General features: G+C 50.2%; 1 protein-coding gene across 3 annotated transcripts in view; it reads left to right on the top strand.

The window, feature by feature from the left end:
* Nucleotides 1-1,081: 1,081 nt before the first annotated feature.
* PLEKHA4 (pleckstrin homology domain containing A4) overlaps nucleotides 1,082-15,597 on the top strand; it is a 22,758-nt gene continuing 8,242 nt past the window's right edge. For 2 of the 3 annotated variants that reach the window (XM_026481881.4, XM_026481884.4), the window contains exons 1-16: nucleotides 1,082-1,616; nucleotides 2,058-2,147; nucleotides 3,268-3,375; nucleotides 4,901-4,973; nucleotides 5,092-5,192; nucleotides 5,351-5,460; nucleotides 6,058-6,273; nucleotides 6,640-6,919; nucleotides 7,549-7,623; nucleotides 9,172-9,219; nucleotides 9,364-9,444; nucleotides 9,589-9,738; nucleotides 11,003-11,101; nucleotides 13,380-13,520; nucleotides 14,521-14,620; nucleotides 14,693-14,769. In XM_026481881.4, the coding sequence (XP_026337666.1) occupies nucleotides 2,064-2,147; nucleotides 3,268-3,375; nucleotides 4,901-4,973; nucleotides 5,092-5,192; nucleotides 5,351-5,460; nucleotides 6,058-6,273; nucleotides 6,640-6,919; nucleotides 7,549-7,623; nucleotides 9,172-9,219; nucleotides 9,364-9,444; nucleotides 9,589-9,738; nucleotides 11,003-11,101; nucleotides 13,380-13,520; nucleotides 14,521-14,620; nucleotides 14,693-14,769 (1,743 nt within the window). In that variant the 5' untranslated portion in view covers nucleotides 1,082-1,616; nucleotides 2,058-2,063. The remainder of the gene's footprint in view (nucleotides 1,617-2,057; nucleotides 2,148-3,267; nucleotides 3,376-4,900; nucleotides 4,974-5,091; nucleotides 5,193-5,350; nucleotides 5,461-6,057; nucleotides 6,274-6,639; nucleotides 6,920-7,548; nucleotides 7,624-9,171; nucleotides 9,220-9,363; nucleotides 9,445-9,588; nucleotides 9,739-11,002; nucleotides 11,102-13,379; nucleotides 13,521-14,520; nucleotides 14,621-14,692; nucleotides 14,770-15,597) is intronic. The other variant, XM_026481882.4, reaches the window with a different exon arrangement.

Genomic DNA, 15,597 nt, shown 5'->3' with positions numbered 1-15,597 from the left:
AGTGGTCACAGCAGAGTCTAGATTGTTTGCAAAGGAGAACAAGAATGTAAGCACCCTGAAGGCAAGCACTTGGCTTTGCTCGCTGCTTTTTTTCCTTGGTGCCTGGCACATAGTAGGTGCTCAATAAATACTGGATGAGTGGATTCGAAACCGAAAACTCAGACTCCTTCCTGGTGTCAAGCACAAGGCCCCAAACCTGGATTTCACCCACTTCAAACTCATACAAAAGCTCGTACACAGGGGAGCTTGGGGAGCTCAGTCGGTTGAGTGCCTGCCTTGGCTCAGGTCATGATCCCGGGGTCCTGGGATGGAGCCCCAGATCGGCTCCCTTCTCAGCGGAGAGCCTGCTTCTCCCTCTCCCTCTGTTGTTCCCCTGCTTGTGCTTTCTCTCTCTGTCAAATAAATAAATAAAAATCTTAAAAAAAAAAAAAAAAGCTCATATACAAACTTAAATCCTGGCCAGGTAGAATTGACTGAACCTCGTCGGGGTGGGGTCTCTTGCCACAAGTTCCTGGCCCAGGCACACAGTCCCAATTCCCCGGCCCATCCCTGCTACCTGGTCTGTAATTTTGCTCCTCGAAATATGACCAGGGACCGTGTCTACCTCCTCAGGGGGTCATCTTGAGTCTAGAATACAATTCTCACCTGGATCTGAGGTAGATGTGTGACCATGGCTACCTGACCTTGCCCCAGCCATAATCCAGGAATCCAGCGTCAGTCCCTCCTCCCTGGAAAACCTGGACCCATCCTCTCAAAAACACATTTCCAGATGCCTGGCTCCATTAACGACTCAGGAGTCCTGACTCCAGGCTCACACCTTTTCGGGTACCCAGAAATCTGAGGCCCCTCTAGTTCCAGGATCCCAGCTACCTCCCTTCAGGGTGCCAGTGACCCAGGTCCCGGAGTCTGGGCCCAGCTCCTCCTCTCCAGACACTTAGGAATCCCAGCCCAGCAAGGGACCCAGAAGTCAGGGGGGCCCCAGCCCCTCCCCTCAGCGGTGGGGGCAGCTGAGCCAGGGGTCAGGCTTGGAAGTGGGGGGGGAGGCCAGGAGGGGCGTGGTCAGCCGGGATTGGAAGGGGAGACCGCAGCGTGGGCGGCTGGCGGACCAGGAGGGAGGAAAGAGAAACGGAGAGGGGAGGAAGACAGAAGGGGAATCTGAGCGAGAGGAGGAAACGTCGGTGGGGACAGAGAGAGAGAGAGAGAAAGAGGAAGAGCTTGAGGGTGAGGGAGAGAGAGAGGGAGAGGACGAGATGGAAACCTGAGGAAGAGAGACTCTGTAAATCGGAGCGAAAAAGATCTGGAACAGAAACAGAAAGCCTGGAAGGGAAAGTGTTGGGTGGGGGGCGGGGGAGAGAATGAGGGAGAGGGAGACTGGAAGAGACGGATTAGAGACAGAGAGACAAGGCGAGGCCAGAGACAGAGACGCTCTGCAAGAAAGGGAAGAGTGACCAGAAGAGACGAGAGACAAAAAGCAAAACGCGTGTGAGTGAGCAGGTGAGAAGGGAGACAGGTCTGAGAGGTAGCCCCCCTTCCCAGTCAGAAAAGGAGGGACACCGCAGCTGGGGGTCCCAGCACTCACACGGCCCTCTTGCCCCGCCCTTGGGACCCCAGAGCTGGTAAGTTCCCTGGCTGGCCTGGGTGTGCGTTCCTGGCGTCCCAGAGCTTGGCAGGCATGGCTTGGGGATGCGTGTGGGAGGGCAGGAGACAGGTAGCTGGGGGCGGCCGGGAAGAGGCAGGGAGGGAATGGGGGCTCCCTGAGCACAGAGAGGGTCACATTCCTGGCTACAGTGCAGAGGGCAAGAATAAAGGAGCCCCTATTCTCTGTCTTGGGCTGCAGACAGCTGCCCCCTCCCCGCAGCTGCCAGTGCCGCCCACCTCTCTTGGCATCACTCTCGGTATGCAGTCCGAGGCCAGGGCCTCCCCCAGCCCCCCAGTTCCCAGACAACAGGCTCTTTCTCCTCAGCCTCCTCCGACCTGCGAGTCCCTGACCCTGTCTCTGTCCCCAGCCGGGTCAGCTGCAGAGACAGGCACACAGCCCCTTTCTTTCTCTCCCCAAGCCCTTGATGGAGGAGGGCAGACCTCGGAGCAGCCTCAGCCTGGCCAGCAGCGCCTCCACCATCTCCTCCCTGGGCAGCCTGAGCACCAAGGTTCGAACTTCTTGGAGGGGCTGGGGAGGAGGGCGGGGCTCCGGGCTGCCCCCTTTTCCTGTTTCCCAGCCCCGGGTTCCGTGCCAACCCAGGGGATTCCCATCGTTAAGGGCAAAGATACTTAGCGATGGGCTCTGCCACACCTAGTAAGGTCCCAAATTGCCCATCAGCCCCAGCTAGGAATTCAGAGACACTTCCAGCTGTCCCCACCCCTTGTATTTTCCTAATTCAACCAGAGTAACAATCCCATTGGACTCTGGTTGCTAAGATAGGGTTACTCCCCAGCCATGAAGCTCCCTCCAGGAACTCAGGCTGTGGCTACCCTTGACTGGGACTGAGAACTCCCTGTCCTACCTCTAGCCATCCTACCAAGTTCTGAAATCTGATAAGGAAAGACCTTCCTCTGATGATAAGGCCCCAGGAGGCCTGCGACACTTGCGTCACCAATCGTCACCCCAGCCCAAAGTTCAGTGACAACACTAGTTTCCTTGTCCTCTGCCACTCTCTTTACTCATTTCCAGTTTCCCCAGTTCAGAATCTAGAGATTCAATCCCAAACTTGGTCAGCGCCTTCCCCAAGGAAGGGCTTCCTGTGGGACTGGGGCCGTAGATGCCTGAGACACCTGTGTGGATGGGAGAGGGGACTCCGTCTACTGGGGGGGGGGGGGAGCTTGGAGCCATCTCTCTGCCCTGGACATGGTTGCTAAGGGAAGTCACTCCCTGGCACTGGGGCATCTTCCCCTTCAGCTGACCCATCCATCACCAGGAACTTGGCATGGAAGTCTTTCCTGGTTCTGGGGGACCTCCCAGCCAGTATTTCCAATTCCAATCCCAAAGACTGCACTACATCTCCGGCTCTAGTGGCCAAGGGCATCCTCTCCTTGGCAGTAGACCCTTGACACCCCAGTTCCTCCCCCATCAACCAGTAACTTCTTCCTTTCCTCCAAACATCTCTGTCTGCCCATTCAAAGTGTCTATCAACTCTGTACCACGCACCTCCCGTTCTGATCTCAAAATCCAGCTCCTTCCTTGGCTTGGTGTCTGAGGGCGGCCGAGCGAGGGCCTTGGGTTGCCTGCACCCAAACCCATCCTGTTCATTTCTGTCCTCCTTCTCTCCTCAGAAGCCTACCCGGGCAGTAAGCAAGGTGCATGCCTTCGGGAAGAGAGGCAATGCGCTCCGAAGGGATCCCAACCTTCCAGTGCACATCCGAGGCTGGCTTCATAAGCAGGTGGTGTGAGCACTAGAAGGGAAGAGACACTGACTGACGCTGGGCCCCTGGCTGTCCACTGTTTCTCTCCTTCCCAGTCTCCAAACGCGTTTCCTTTTTCCTAATGCGGCTTCTCCCCTTTTCCTGTCCTTTTTCCCTGCACCCGTTCATTCATTCAGTGACCACTTCCTGAATTTTTATAACATGCCAAGCCCAAATAAGACAAACAGATGTCTCTAGTACGTTCAAGAGGGGGTGGGGCAGGGATGGATACTACACTAGCATATTTCAGATTGTAGGAATTGCTCTGAAGAAATAACACAGGAGGCTATGCGCAAAAGTGGCAGAGGGATGAGGGCACCCTTTGACTCTTGGTCAGGGAAGTCTCCAAGGTGACATTTGAGCTGAGAACTAACTGACAAGAAGGAGCCCATTATGCTAAGAGCTGGAGAGCGGAGGGGATCTGAGAGCGGAAGGCCCTATGGCAGGCCAAAGCTTGGTGTTTGGAGCCAGCCAAGGGTCGAGATAGGAGGGATGGCAGGGCAGTGGTTCGCAACGTGTCCCTGCTAGGAACTTGCTGGAAATCCCTGCTAGATCTACTGACTCGGGAGTTCTGGGGTTGGGACCCAGGAATCTGTATTTTAATAAGCTCCCCTGGTGATTCTTTTTTTTTTTTAAGATTTTATTTATTTATGTGACAGAGAGACAGCCAGCGAGAGAGGGAACACAGCAGGCGAGTGAGAGAGGAAGAAGCAGGCTCCTAGCGGAGGAGCCCTATGTGGGACTCGATCCCGGAATGCCGGGATCACGCCCTGAGCCGAAGGCAGACGCTTTAACGACTGCGCTACCCAGGCGCCCCACCCCCCTGGTGATTCTTATGCAGACCTAGGTTTGAGATTCCCTGCAAGCCAGTAAAAGAGGGGAAGGAATTTGAGATTTATTCTAAGTGTGACAATAGGCTCTGTTTTGAGCAAGGGACGCCCACCATCTGACATAATTGAAAAAGATCGTGCTGGCTTCTGTAGGAATGGATTGAAGAGGAGAGGGGCACAAGGTTGGAGATGGAGTCGTTTTGGCAGAGGAAATGGGGAGATGCAGGATTCAGGTTAGGGCTCCCAGTGCCACCTTCCTGGCCTCTCTCTGTGTCTCAGACTCCGGAATAATCTGACCAAAAGTCTGAGTCTATAAAATTCCGGGCCATGGGTTATACAGTAGCTCGCTCCAACCTTCCGGTAATTTCTCAATCCCCAATTCACAGATGAGAAAACACGAGTGTCCTAGCCAGGAAATGACTAGTCTAATGGCATAGTTTGAGAAGGGTGGAGCTAGGAGCCCAACTCAGGTCTGACTGTGTCCAGAATCTATGTGAGCTCAGCCCGTACACTCTGGCTTCCAGTTCTCCAGCTCAATCTATTGCAGCAAACATGTGTCTGTTCCTCTCCTCTTTCTGGGTTTCTCTGCCTCCGGGTGTCACTGTCTTCATTTCCACGTTTCTTCTCCCCACACCCCCTCTACTCAGGCCTCCCCTCCCACTCTGTTTCCCCAGGACAGCTCCGGGCTCCGGCTCTGGAAACGCCGCTGGTTTGTCCTCTCCGGCCATTGCCTCTTCTATTACAAGGGTCAGTGCCCTCCCTGGCACGGGGTGGATGGGCCCCCCTCCCACCCTCTTTTTCCCTTAGCCTCTTGGCTTCCAGATCCCTGTGCGATCGATCCCTGACCCCAGCCCCTCTTTTGCAGACAGCCGCGAGGAGAGCGTCCTGGGCAGTGTCCTGCTCCCTAGCTACAGTATCAGACCAGATGGGCCAGGAGTCCCGCGAGGGCGGCGCTTCACCTTCACCGTGAGTCTGCCCACCCCCCGTGGGCACTAAAGCGCTAAGCCATGGGGGCAGCCGTGGAAACATCCGTTATTGGAGATAAAAAGCCTTGACCAGAGTTCATGGCATCCTCCTTTTTAGAGGGCCCGGGCGTCCAGGTCCCCAGCTCTCTCTCCCCGCAGGCCGAGCACCCAGGCATGAGGACCTACGTTCTGGCCGCCGACACTCTGGAGGACCTGCGGGGCTGGCTGAGGGCGCTGGGCCGGGCCTCGCGCGCGGAGGGGGACGATTGGTGAGTTTAGGTCCTGGCCACGCCCCTGACCTGTACCTCCAATCCAAGTCCATCTAATTATTCCCCAGACCCTCCCCTTTAGGCCTTGCCTCTTCAACGTCCAATCATACGTCTTCTAGCTAAGGAGGCTCCGCCCTTTGAGCTCCACCTCCAGGGAACTTCCTGTCTTCCAATCAGCAGAAAGTCTTTCTCTTCTAGGCTCCGCCCACCACATTGTTCAGCCCCCTTCATCAATATTGCACACTCTCTGATTGGCTCCCTCAGAAGTCTCCGCCTCAGAGGCTGCCATTGAAGTAACGTCAAATATGAACAGAAAAGCTTTAGGCTGACTCTGTCCCGGCCTTCCCCAAGTTTCAGTCTGGAGACTCACAGTCCGGGACATTGGGTCCAGCGACCCCGATGGACCTTGTAGCCCTGCACTAGTCACTTCCACACCCAGGGCTTCAGTTTTCCCATCTGCAAAGTGGGAACAATGATTTATAGTGCACCACTTACCCTTTATTCTGTGTAGGTTCCCGTGCGCTCATCTGTGAAATGGGATTAAGGGTTGTTATGAAGTACAAAGGAGTGATGTCTTTTTCTGTGCCCACTCCTTAGTGGGCGACCCAGGTCACCCGCACGTCCCCAGCCTGGAGAAGGCCCTGGCGGTCCCGGTGGTCCCCCGGAGGTGAGAAGAGGGGAAGAGAGACACGGCTTAGAGTCACCAGAGGTGGCTCGGCTCTCCAGAGGTCGTGGACGACCCGGGCTGCTCTCTCCCAGCCCCACAGCCGACCTCCAGTCTGGACCTCAGATCCGGAGGACCAGGAGCCCGGAGTGAGTTGAGGAAGTCTGGGACAAGAAGTTTCCAGAGGGCAGAGTGTCAGAGGAAAAGCTATTGTTGGGGGCATGGCCTAAGAGAAGGGCGGGAACTGTGGCCGATTCCAGTATGGCTTAGTTCTCTCTCCCTTGAGCGGATGTGAGTTGCCGGAGTTCTTGTGGGGTCAGAACCCATAGGGGGAAGTCCTAAGGAGTAGATGCCACAAAGGGGGAAATTATTCAGGATCAGGCTAATAGAGAGGGGTTCTACTCTAGAGGGACAGTGAGACACACTGAAAGGGGACATGTACATGAGGCTGAGGGGGGGTAGTGGGGTGAAGGGGCTCTAGTTCACCCAGTTCTCCTATTCTCTCTGCCCAACAGCCTATTCACACCATTCTCTCGCCCTCCCTCACCTCTGAGCCTCCCCCGGCCTCGTTCTGCTCCTGCACGCAGACCCCCTCCATCCTCCAGTGACATAGCACCTCTTGCCAGACCCCATACCCCTCTGAGTCGCATCGACGTCCGGCCTCCCCTGGATTGGGGCCCTCAGCGCCAAACACTCTCCAGGCCCCCCACTCCTCGTCGAGGACCCTCCTCTGAGCCTGGGGGAGGAAGGCCCCCCAGGAGTCCCCAGCACTGGAGTCAGGAGGCCAGAACACAGGTTAGCAGAGAGTTAATGGGGAGGGGGACTACATTTCCCATATGGCTGTGGTCTGTCTTCCCAGGCAGGTCTGCAGGCCATGGCCCCTGGGCATCATGGGGATTGTGGTTCAACATAAGCACATCTGAGTTCAGATATGAGGGGGGAAGTGGACTTCATCTCCCATCAGTCCGCATGGCTGTCTTTTCAGGCCGGTCTCTGGCCATTACGCCTTAAGTATTATGGGGATTGTAGTCCAGAATACTGTCCTCCAAGACAATGCTGGGAGAGGTAGTGTGGATTGCACCTATCTTGTGTCTCCAGTTTATCTTTCCAAGATGGTCACCTGCTATTTCCTCTGAGCATCATGGAATTGTAGCCTAGAATATCCACAGATAACCACAAATGTGAGAGTGAGAGTAGATTGCAACTTCTATTGATCTCTGGGGCAGTTTTGCCAGGCTCGTCCATTTATTATCATCCTATGTGTCCCCACAGTGGCACAAAGCTGGAGAAGAGGAAGTTGTGGGGGCCCAGTTCTGAACCTCAAAGAGTCTCCTAGGTCACATCAATTCTGGATGCACCCACTCTAATATTTGTTACTAAAACACGCCAATTTCTAAACATCTCTATTTCAATATTCCTCCCAGGCCCCCTCTGGCTCCTCCACATATCTCCAACTACCCCCAAGAGCTCCTGGGACACGGGCTTCCATGGTTTTATTGGTAGGTGTCCCGCGGCATCTCGAATCTGCTAGAGCCCCATTCCTTGCTTTCTTTGCTATGGAGAATGTCATCTCCTGGACTACCGTGCCTAGAGAAGAGTGGCTATTTCAAGGTCCCTTGACCGATGCTTCTATTAGTTTCCTAGGGCTGTCACAAACTGGGTAGCATACATATAGAATATCTCTCCATTCATTCATATCATCATTTATTTATTTATTTATTTATTTATTTATTTATTAAAGATTTTATTTATTTATTTGACAGAGAGAGACAGCCAGCGAGAGAGGGAACACAAGCAGGGGGAGTGGGAGAGGAAGAAGCAGGCTCCTAGCAGAGGAGCCTGATGTGGGGCTCGATCCTGGAGCACCGGGATCACGCCCTGAGCCGAAGGCAGACGCTTAACGGCTGCGCCACCCAGGCGCCTCTCTTCTATTTGTTTTTTTTTTTAATTTTTTCAATAGAGATCTCATATGCTCTTAGTTAAGGTAACTCCTAAATTCCTGATAGTTTTTAAAGCTATTTGAATGGTTTCTTCTTTTTTTTAAATTATATTTTCTAGCTATGGATGGTGTAGAAATAGGCTATTGATGTTTGGAACTTCATCTTTCACCTGGCACCCTTGCTGAATTTATTTATTTATTTATTTATTTGTTTATTTGTTTGTTTGTTTGTTTATTTATGTAATCTCTACACCCAACGTGGGGCTCAAACTCAAGACCCCCAAGAACAAGAGGCACATGCTCCACTGACTAAGCCAGCCAGGCAGCCTGAATTCTCTTATTCTTTTTTGTTTTTTTAAGATTTTATTTATTTCTTTGAGAAAGACAGAGACAGAGAGCAAGCAGGAGCAGGTGGGAGGGGCAGAGAGAGAAGCAGACTTCCGCTGAGCAGGGAGCCCAACATGGGTTCCCAGAACCCTGGGATCACGACCTGAGCCGAAGGCAGATGCTTAACCGACTGAGCCACCCAGGTGCCCCTGAATTCTCTTATTCTAATCACTCTTTGATTTCATTGGTTTCTCTGAGTCGATGAGCATATCATTCCTATCCTTACACTTCTATTTGTTTCCTTTTTCTTTTCTTATAGCATAGGTCAAGATCTCTAATACAGTGTTAAACTCTAACAGTAGTAGCGAGCATCCTTATTTTATTTTCAGTTGTAAAAGAAATGTCTAAATATTCTCCACTAATTATAACATTACCGAAGCTTTTTGGTAACAGAGTCTATTGCATCTTCCTAAAGCCGAGAATCTGACAGGTGGTCTACTGAGGTTTGCTAAATCTTGGAACAAAGATAATAAGGGGGTGCCTGGGTGGCTGAGTCAGTTAAGCATCCAACTCTTGATCTCAGCTCAGGTCTCTCTCAGGGTCATGAGTTGAAGCCCCAGGTTGGGCTCCGTGCCAGCGTCAAGCCTAGATAAAAAAAAAAGGGGAGGGGCGCTAATAAGGAGAAGGGGGTCTGTCAATAGGAACAGGGCTTGACTGAGCACTGAGCTACAATAAAGATCTGTCTGTCCACGTGACCCCTGGTTTTTCTCCTCCTCCGCAGCCAGGTCCCCCCCTTGACTCAACTTTTCACCAAAGCTTGGAGACAGATGTAAGTTCTCTGTGGTCTAAACCCTGCCAAATACTCAGAGTTTGGGGAGAATGCTTTAGATGGGGGTGGGAGAGGGGGGTGGCAGGGAGGACAAGGGAAGAGCCGGGTCTGGTCCATAAGTAGCTCCTGTTCTCCTTTCTCCAGACTCTGTTGACCAAATTGTGTGGGCAGGACCGGCTCCTGAGAAGGCTGCAGGAGGAGATAGACCAGAGGCAGGAGGAGAAGGTATGAGGCTCTGAGATGGGGAAGGACACTTGGCCTCTCCCTTCCTGCTCCCCAGGACGCCCAAGGATTTGGAATGACACCTTTTCTCTCTCCCGGGGCCTGAATGTGGATTCAGAAGTCTAACTACCTTGCTTCTTGGTGCAGGAGCAGCTAGAAGCAGCCTTGGAGTTGACCAGACAGCAGCTGGGCCAAACAACCAGGGAGGCTGGCGCTCCAGGGAGGGCGTGGGGGCGCCAGCGCCTCCTGCAGGACCGACTGGTCAGCGTGAGGGCCACTCTTTGTCACCTGACTCAGGTGAGCATCTGGGAAGGGGCGTGCTCTCCCAGTAGGACTACACAGGTTGTTTGTGAAGGGGACCTGCCGCAGAGGCTCATGGGAAGATTGTTCTTGAGAATTCCGCTCCCCCCAAGTGGTTTTTTTTTTTTTTTTTTTTTTTTTAGGGGGTTGAGGGGCAGTGGGAGAGGGAGGGAGAAAATCTTAAGCAGGCTCCACGCCGAGCCCAGAGCTGGACCCGGGGCTCCATCTCACCACCCTGAGATCGTGACCTGAGCCAGTATCAAGAGTCGGGCGCTTCACTGACTGAGCCACCCAGGCTCCCTCCCTCCTCCTCCCCCTCTCCCCAAGTTTTGAATCAGTCACTTTGACAGTCTTAGAGGGCGAGGGGCAAGCAGCCAAGAAACAGCAGACTTAATTTTGTAGTCTGAGAGGGTGAATTTGATATGGGCTTCCTAGCTTTAAATCTCAGCTCCTGCTCGCACTCAGGGTAGCTGTGTCGCCTTAGAGAAGTTACTTAACCCCTCTGGGCCTTAGATACCTCTGATGCAAACTTGAAATGATAAAAATAGTATTTACTTCATGGAGTCATTGTTAGAATTTCATAAATACATATATATTTATACATAACATACATAAATGAATGAATATTTAACACTTATATAATACAATATATATTTTATATATGTATATATCTTATATGTAACATATAAATATATACATTTATATATATAAATATAAATATATAAATATCATATCAATATATAGCTTATAAATGTTTAACAGGTGCCTGGTATATGGTAAGAAATGTTAGCTATCATTATTATCTGTAAAACGGAAACATTAATAATACCTCATTAGAATTAAATGAGCACCAAGGACAGTGCCTGGTACATGGTTGGTACCTAATCAATGTTACCTGCTATGATGATGACGACGGTGACGCTTCCCCGGGGGCACGTGGGGGTTGTGATCGTGACTGTCCCAAGAACTTACTGAATCTATAGAGTCTGCTACCCTAGAGGACTTCAGAGATAATCAGAGAATTTAGGGAAATCTGTTATTTGTCTACACTGGCAGCTCATTGGGATAGTAGGTTCCATATAGACTCTGGGGATTCTAGTAGTCTGAGCGAAGAGGCTCTTGGGAATTGTAGTCCATATAACCCTCAGAGCACCAGCAACCAGGCTTCTCTTCCTCATAGTCAGCTGGGAAAAAATGGAGTGGGGGAAGATCTGGTGGGTGGGCATACTAACCCCGTGTCTCCCCCTTTTTGGGACCTGAGGAGCGAGAGCGGGTTTGGGACGCATACAGCAGCCTGGAACAGGAGCTGGGCACCTTGAGGGAGACCCTGGAGTACCTGCTGCACCTTGGTTCCCCCCAGGTATGTCCCCCAAACTCCACCCTTTCCACCATCTTGGCCTGGAAATCCTTTGGGCATGTAAGCCCCTCCCACTTCATTTCAAGCCCCTCCCCTCTATGTCCTTTCCTTTCATTTTAAACCCTTCCTTTCATTCTAAACCCTTCATTTTAAGATCTGCCTCAGGTTCGGACCCACTCTGCCGTCTGGTTCTAAATCTCTCTTCTAATTTTTTGAAGCTCTGTCTTCCAGTTCAAAGCCCCACCCTTCAGCCTTTTCCCCATCTTGCCTCCTGACTTTTGCTGTTATATTTATCCTCTGGAATTTCTAGTTCTAAATCCAATCCCTTGGTTCAAGCTCCACTTCAGCCTCAGATCTACTTCTTCATTCTTTTTTTTTTTTTTTTTTTTTAAGATTTTATTTTCAAGTAACCTCTAAACCCAAGGTGGGGCCCAAACCCGCAATCCAGAGATCAAGAGTCACACGCTACACCGGCTGAGTCAGTCAGGCGCCCCTCCCCCCACTTCTTCAATCTAGGCCTAATAATGGAGTTTCTAAATCATATACCTTTAGTTTAAAATGTTGACTTCCTTTTTTGTAAGATCTATTTATTTTAGAGAGGGTGGGGGAGGGGCAGCAGGAGAGGGAGAGGGGGAGAGAGTCTTAAGCAGACTCTGGGCTGAGTACAGAGCCTGATGCAGGGCTCGATCTCATGACCCTGAGATCACGACCTGAGCCAAAATCAAGAGTCAGACGTTCAACCGACTGTGCCACGAAGGAACCCTTTAGATGTTAACTTCTAGGGGTGCCTGTGTGGCTTAGTCAATTAAGTATCTGACTCTTGATCTCAGATCTTGAGAGGTTTTGATCTCAGGGTCGTGGGTTCAAGCCCCCCAAATGAAATAAACAAACCGTTGACTTCTAGTATTAAATACATACTCACAGATTTAAGCTCCACTCTCTTCATGTTAAACCTGTCCCCCTTCTTCCTAAAATCCACTCCTCAACCCTAATCCCCCATCTATTGGTGTTAAATATCTCTCAGCACCAGCAATATATGAAAAGAACCAAATTAGGTTTATTACAGGAATGCAAGGTTAATTTAACACTTGAAAATCAGTCCATGTATTTCACTACATTTTTTTTAAAAAGGAGAAAAGCCACATGATCATCTCAATAAATTCAGGAAAAACACTTGACTAAATTTAACATCCATTAATGGTAAAAGCTCTCAGCAAAATAGGAATAGAAGGGAACTTCCTTAATCTGATAACAAACACATCTATAACCAACCTACAGCAAACAGTTGGCGGTGAAATATTGAGAACTTTCTGCCTGATAGCTGGAATAAGACAAGGGTGCTGCTATTACCAGTTCTAGTTAACATTGTACCAGGGGTCCTAGACAGTACAAATCTAGGAAATAAAGGTATAAGGACCAGAGAAGAAGAAGTAAATCTATTTTTTATTTACGGATGGCACATGATTGTATAAATGTAGAAAATTCAAAATAATCTCCGGATAAGCTGTTAGAATAAACAACATCAAGGTCACTGAATGCAAGGATAATATGCAAAAATCAATTATCTTCTTGAGATATTTGGGCATTTAAGCCCCAGAGAATAAATATTTATAATCAATAGTGTTTGTAATTGGCATAAACAAATTAAATATCCAGGAAGAAATCTAATGAAAGATATACAAGACATCTATTCTGAGAGCCACAAAATGTCATTGAGAGAACTTAAAGAAGACCTAGATAAATGGAGAGATGTACCATGCTCATGGATAGGAAAGGTACATAATGTAAAGATGTAGTCTCCCCAAATTGATTTACAATCCCAATACAAATCGGGGAGGTTTCTATGTAGAGATTGACAAGCTGACTCTAAATTGTATCTGGAAGTGCAAAAGACTAAGAGTAGCCAAGGCAACCTCCAAGAACAAAGACAAGTAAATGTCAAGTCTGATTGAAAAGCTACGGTTAATAAGACAGTGTAGTTAAGACAAATGGACCAAAGGAATAGAATTGGGTATTCAGAAACAGACTCACATATTTATATGCTCATCTATGTATAACAGAGGTCACACTGCAGAGCAGATTAGAAAAGACAGTGTCTATGGTAAATGGTGGTGGGTCAATGGGATATCCATATGGAAATGGATATCCACAAGTATAACCTCCCCATGCATACATAATTCATTTATGACTCCATAAATATAGCCTCACTGATTTCAGACCCAACTTTAACCCTCCTGGCATTTTCCCGCCTTTGGGTAACAGATTTCTTTCCTCCTCCCAGGACAGAGCTTCTGCTCAGCAGCAGCTATGGATGGTGGAAGACACGCTGGCAGGTCTTGGGGGCCCCCAGAAACCACCCCCCAACATTGAACCTGACTCCCCATCCCCCGCACTCCAAGGAGAGGAGTCATCAGAGAGGGAGGTGAGACTCACAAGCCTCTCTCCCCATGCCCAGCTTCCTGTCCCATCTGCCCTGAGCCCAACTCTTCACCCACTCAACCTTTTTCTCTCTCCCTTTCTTTCTCTCAGCTAACCAGCCACAGGCAAGTAGCCTAAGCTCCAGAAGCCTTTGTTTCTTTGCTTGTTATATTGCGATCATAGTCCAGTGGGATGGTGGAGCCAGCTCCCAACACCTCCCAAGAGCCACTTGTGTGCATTTCATCTCAAGTCTGTATTCAGTGATGTCATGTTGGTAGCTTGAAATTGACCATGGGGGGAGTATTTGCACCACAGAGATTGGCCAACGTGACAAACCAGGGCTGTTTTCTCCCAGAGAGACATTTATGTAACATTTATGGGACATCGCTGATCATCACCCTCAACGTGTAGGGTTCTGGAAAAAGGAGAGATGATGATAAGAAAGTGTCTGACACGGAGTAGGCCCTCAGGAAGCAGGAGCCACTGTTGTCATAGCTGGGTCAGAGCTGCTGTGTGCCTTGGCCATCAGATCGCGTATCCAAGAGACCTGGGTTCAGATCCCAGCTCTGCCATCTTTGTGATACCAGTCGTCGACTTCCTTCTTGGAGCCTTGGCTTCTCCGTATGTTAAATAGGGATAATAATTGCCGCTTTGTAGGTTTATGGAGGGGATTCAATGAGATAATGCAAGTAAATTGCTTCTCACAGCACCAGATGCACAATCATTATAGAACCTTGCACTTACAATGCCTCACCATGTGAGGGTGCTGTTCTAAGTGCCTTACATGTATGTATTCAATCTTCATATCAAAGATGAAGTATGGCCCAGAGAGGTAAAGTAACTTGCCCAGGGTCACACAGCTCATAAATGGCAGAGCTGAGATTTGAAACCACACCGGTTTTCAAATCTTCACTCCTATTCATGCTGCGGCTCGGTTGCTGAGTGCCTGAAAAATAGTTAGAATGACGATGGTAAGCATTATTCTCTTTTCCTGACCCCTCTAGAGCCTGCCTGAGTCCTTGGAATTGAGCTCATCCCGGTCCCCTGAGGCTGACTGGGGGCGGCCCCCTGGGGGCGACAGAGACCTCTCCAGCCCTCGCTCAGGTGAGCGTCCTGGGCTGTATGGGACTTGCTTGGCATTCCCTGTCCTCACCAAGTCCCGTTCTGCCCTCCCAGGTCTTGGATCTCCAAGGGTCTCCCGGGCTTCCAGCCCTGAGAGTCGCCGTCCGGCTTCCCCACAGCCAGGAACCAAGGTAGGTGGTCCATCCCCGCGTCCTCAGGTCCATCTGGAACCCTTTGACCTGACCACCACCCACTCTGGGCAAACAGCTGGGAGAAAGGAGTTCTGACATCACACCCCAGAGCAGAGAGAGCGAGATTTGTTGAGCACTGGGATTGACTTTTGTCTCTGCCACTTCTAAGCTATGTAACTTCGGGTCAGTTATGAAACCGCTCTGTCTGAGAGCGCTTACCTGCAAAATGCAGCTCCTAGCAGCCCCCCCCCCCCCAGAGCTGATGGGAGGAGTCAAACTGGATTTCAAACTAAGGTTGAAAATAGTGCAGGGGCGCCTGGGGGGCTCAGTCAGTTAAGCGTCTGCCTTCAGCTCAGCTTGTGATCCCAGGGTCCTGGAATCCAGCCCTGCGTCTGCTCCCTATCTCCCTCTGCTCCTCCCCTCGCCTCTCCCCCTGCTCCTGCTGTCTCTCTCTCTCAAATAAATAAAATCTTAAAAGAAAAGAAAAGAAAAGAAAATAGTATTTAGATGTAGTAAGGACTTCATTCATTCATTTGACAAATATTTATGAAATATTTGGGGGCGCCCGGGTAGCACAGTGGGTTGAGCACCCCACTCTTGGTTTTGGCTCAGGTCGTGATCTCAGGGTCATGAGATCGAGCCCCAAGCCAGGCTCTGCGCTCATCACGGAGTCAGCTTGAGTTTCTCCCTCTCCCCTGCCCCTCCCGCTCGTGCTCTTTCTCTCTCTCAAATAAATAAATCTTAAAAAAAAAAAAAAAAAAAAAAATATATATATATATATATATATATATATATATATATATCTCCTCATGGCTGTCCGATAAGGTA

The sequence above is a fragment of the Ursus arctos genome, unplaced genomic scaffold (genome assembly GCF_023065955.2).
Source record: "Ursus arctos isolate Adak ecotype North America unplaced genomic scaffold, UrsArc2.0 scaffold_19, whole genome shotgun sequence".
Lineage (NCBI taxonomy): Eukaryota > Metazoa > Chordata > Mammalia > Carnivora > Ursidae > Ursus > Ursus arctos.
This window is presented reverse-complemented; position numbering and strand designations above follow the sequence as displayed.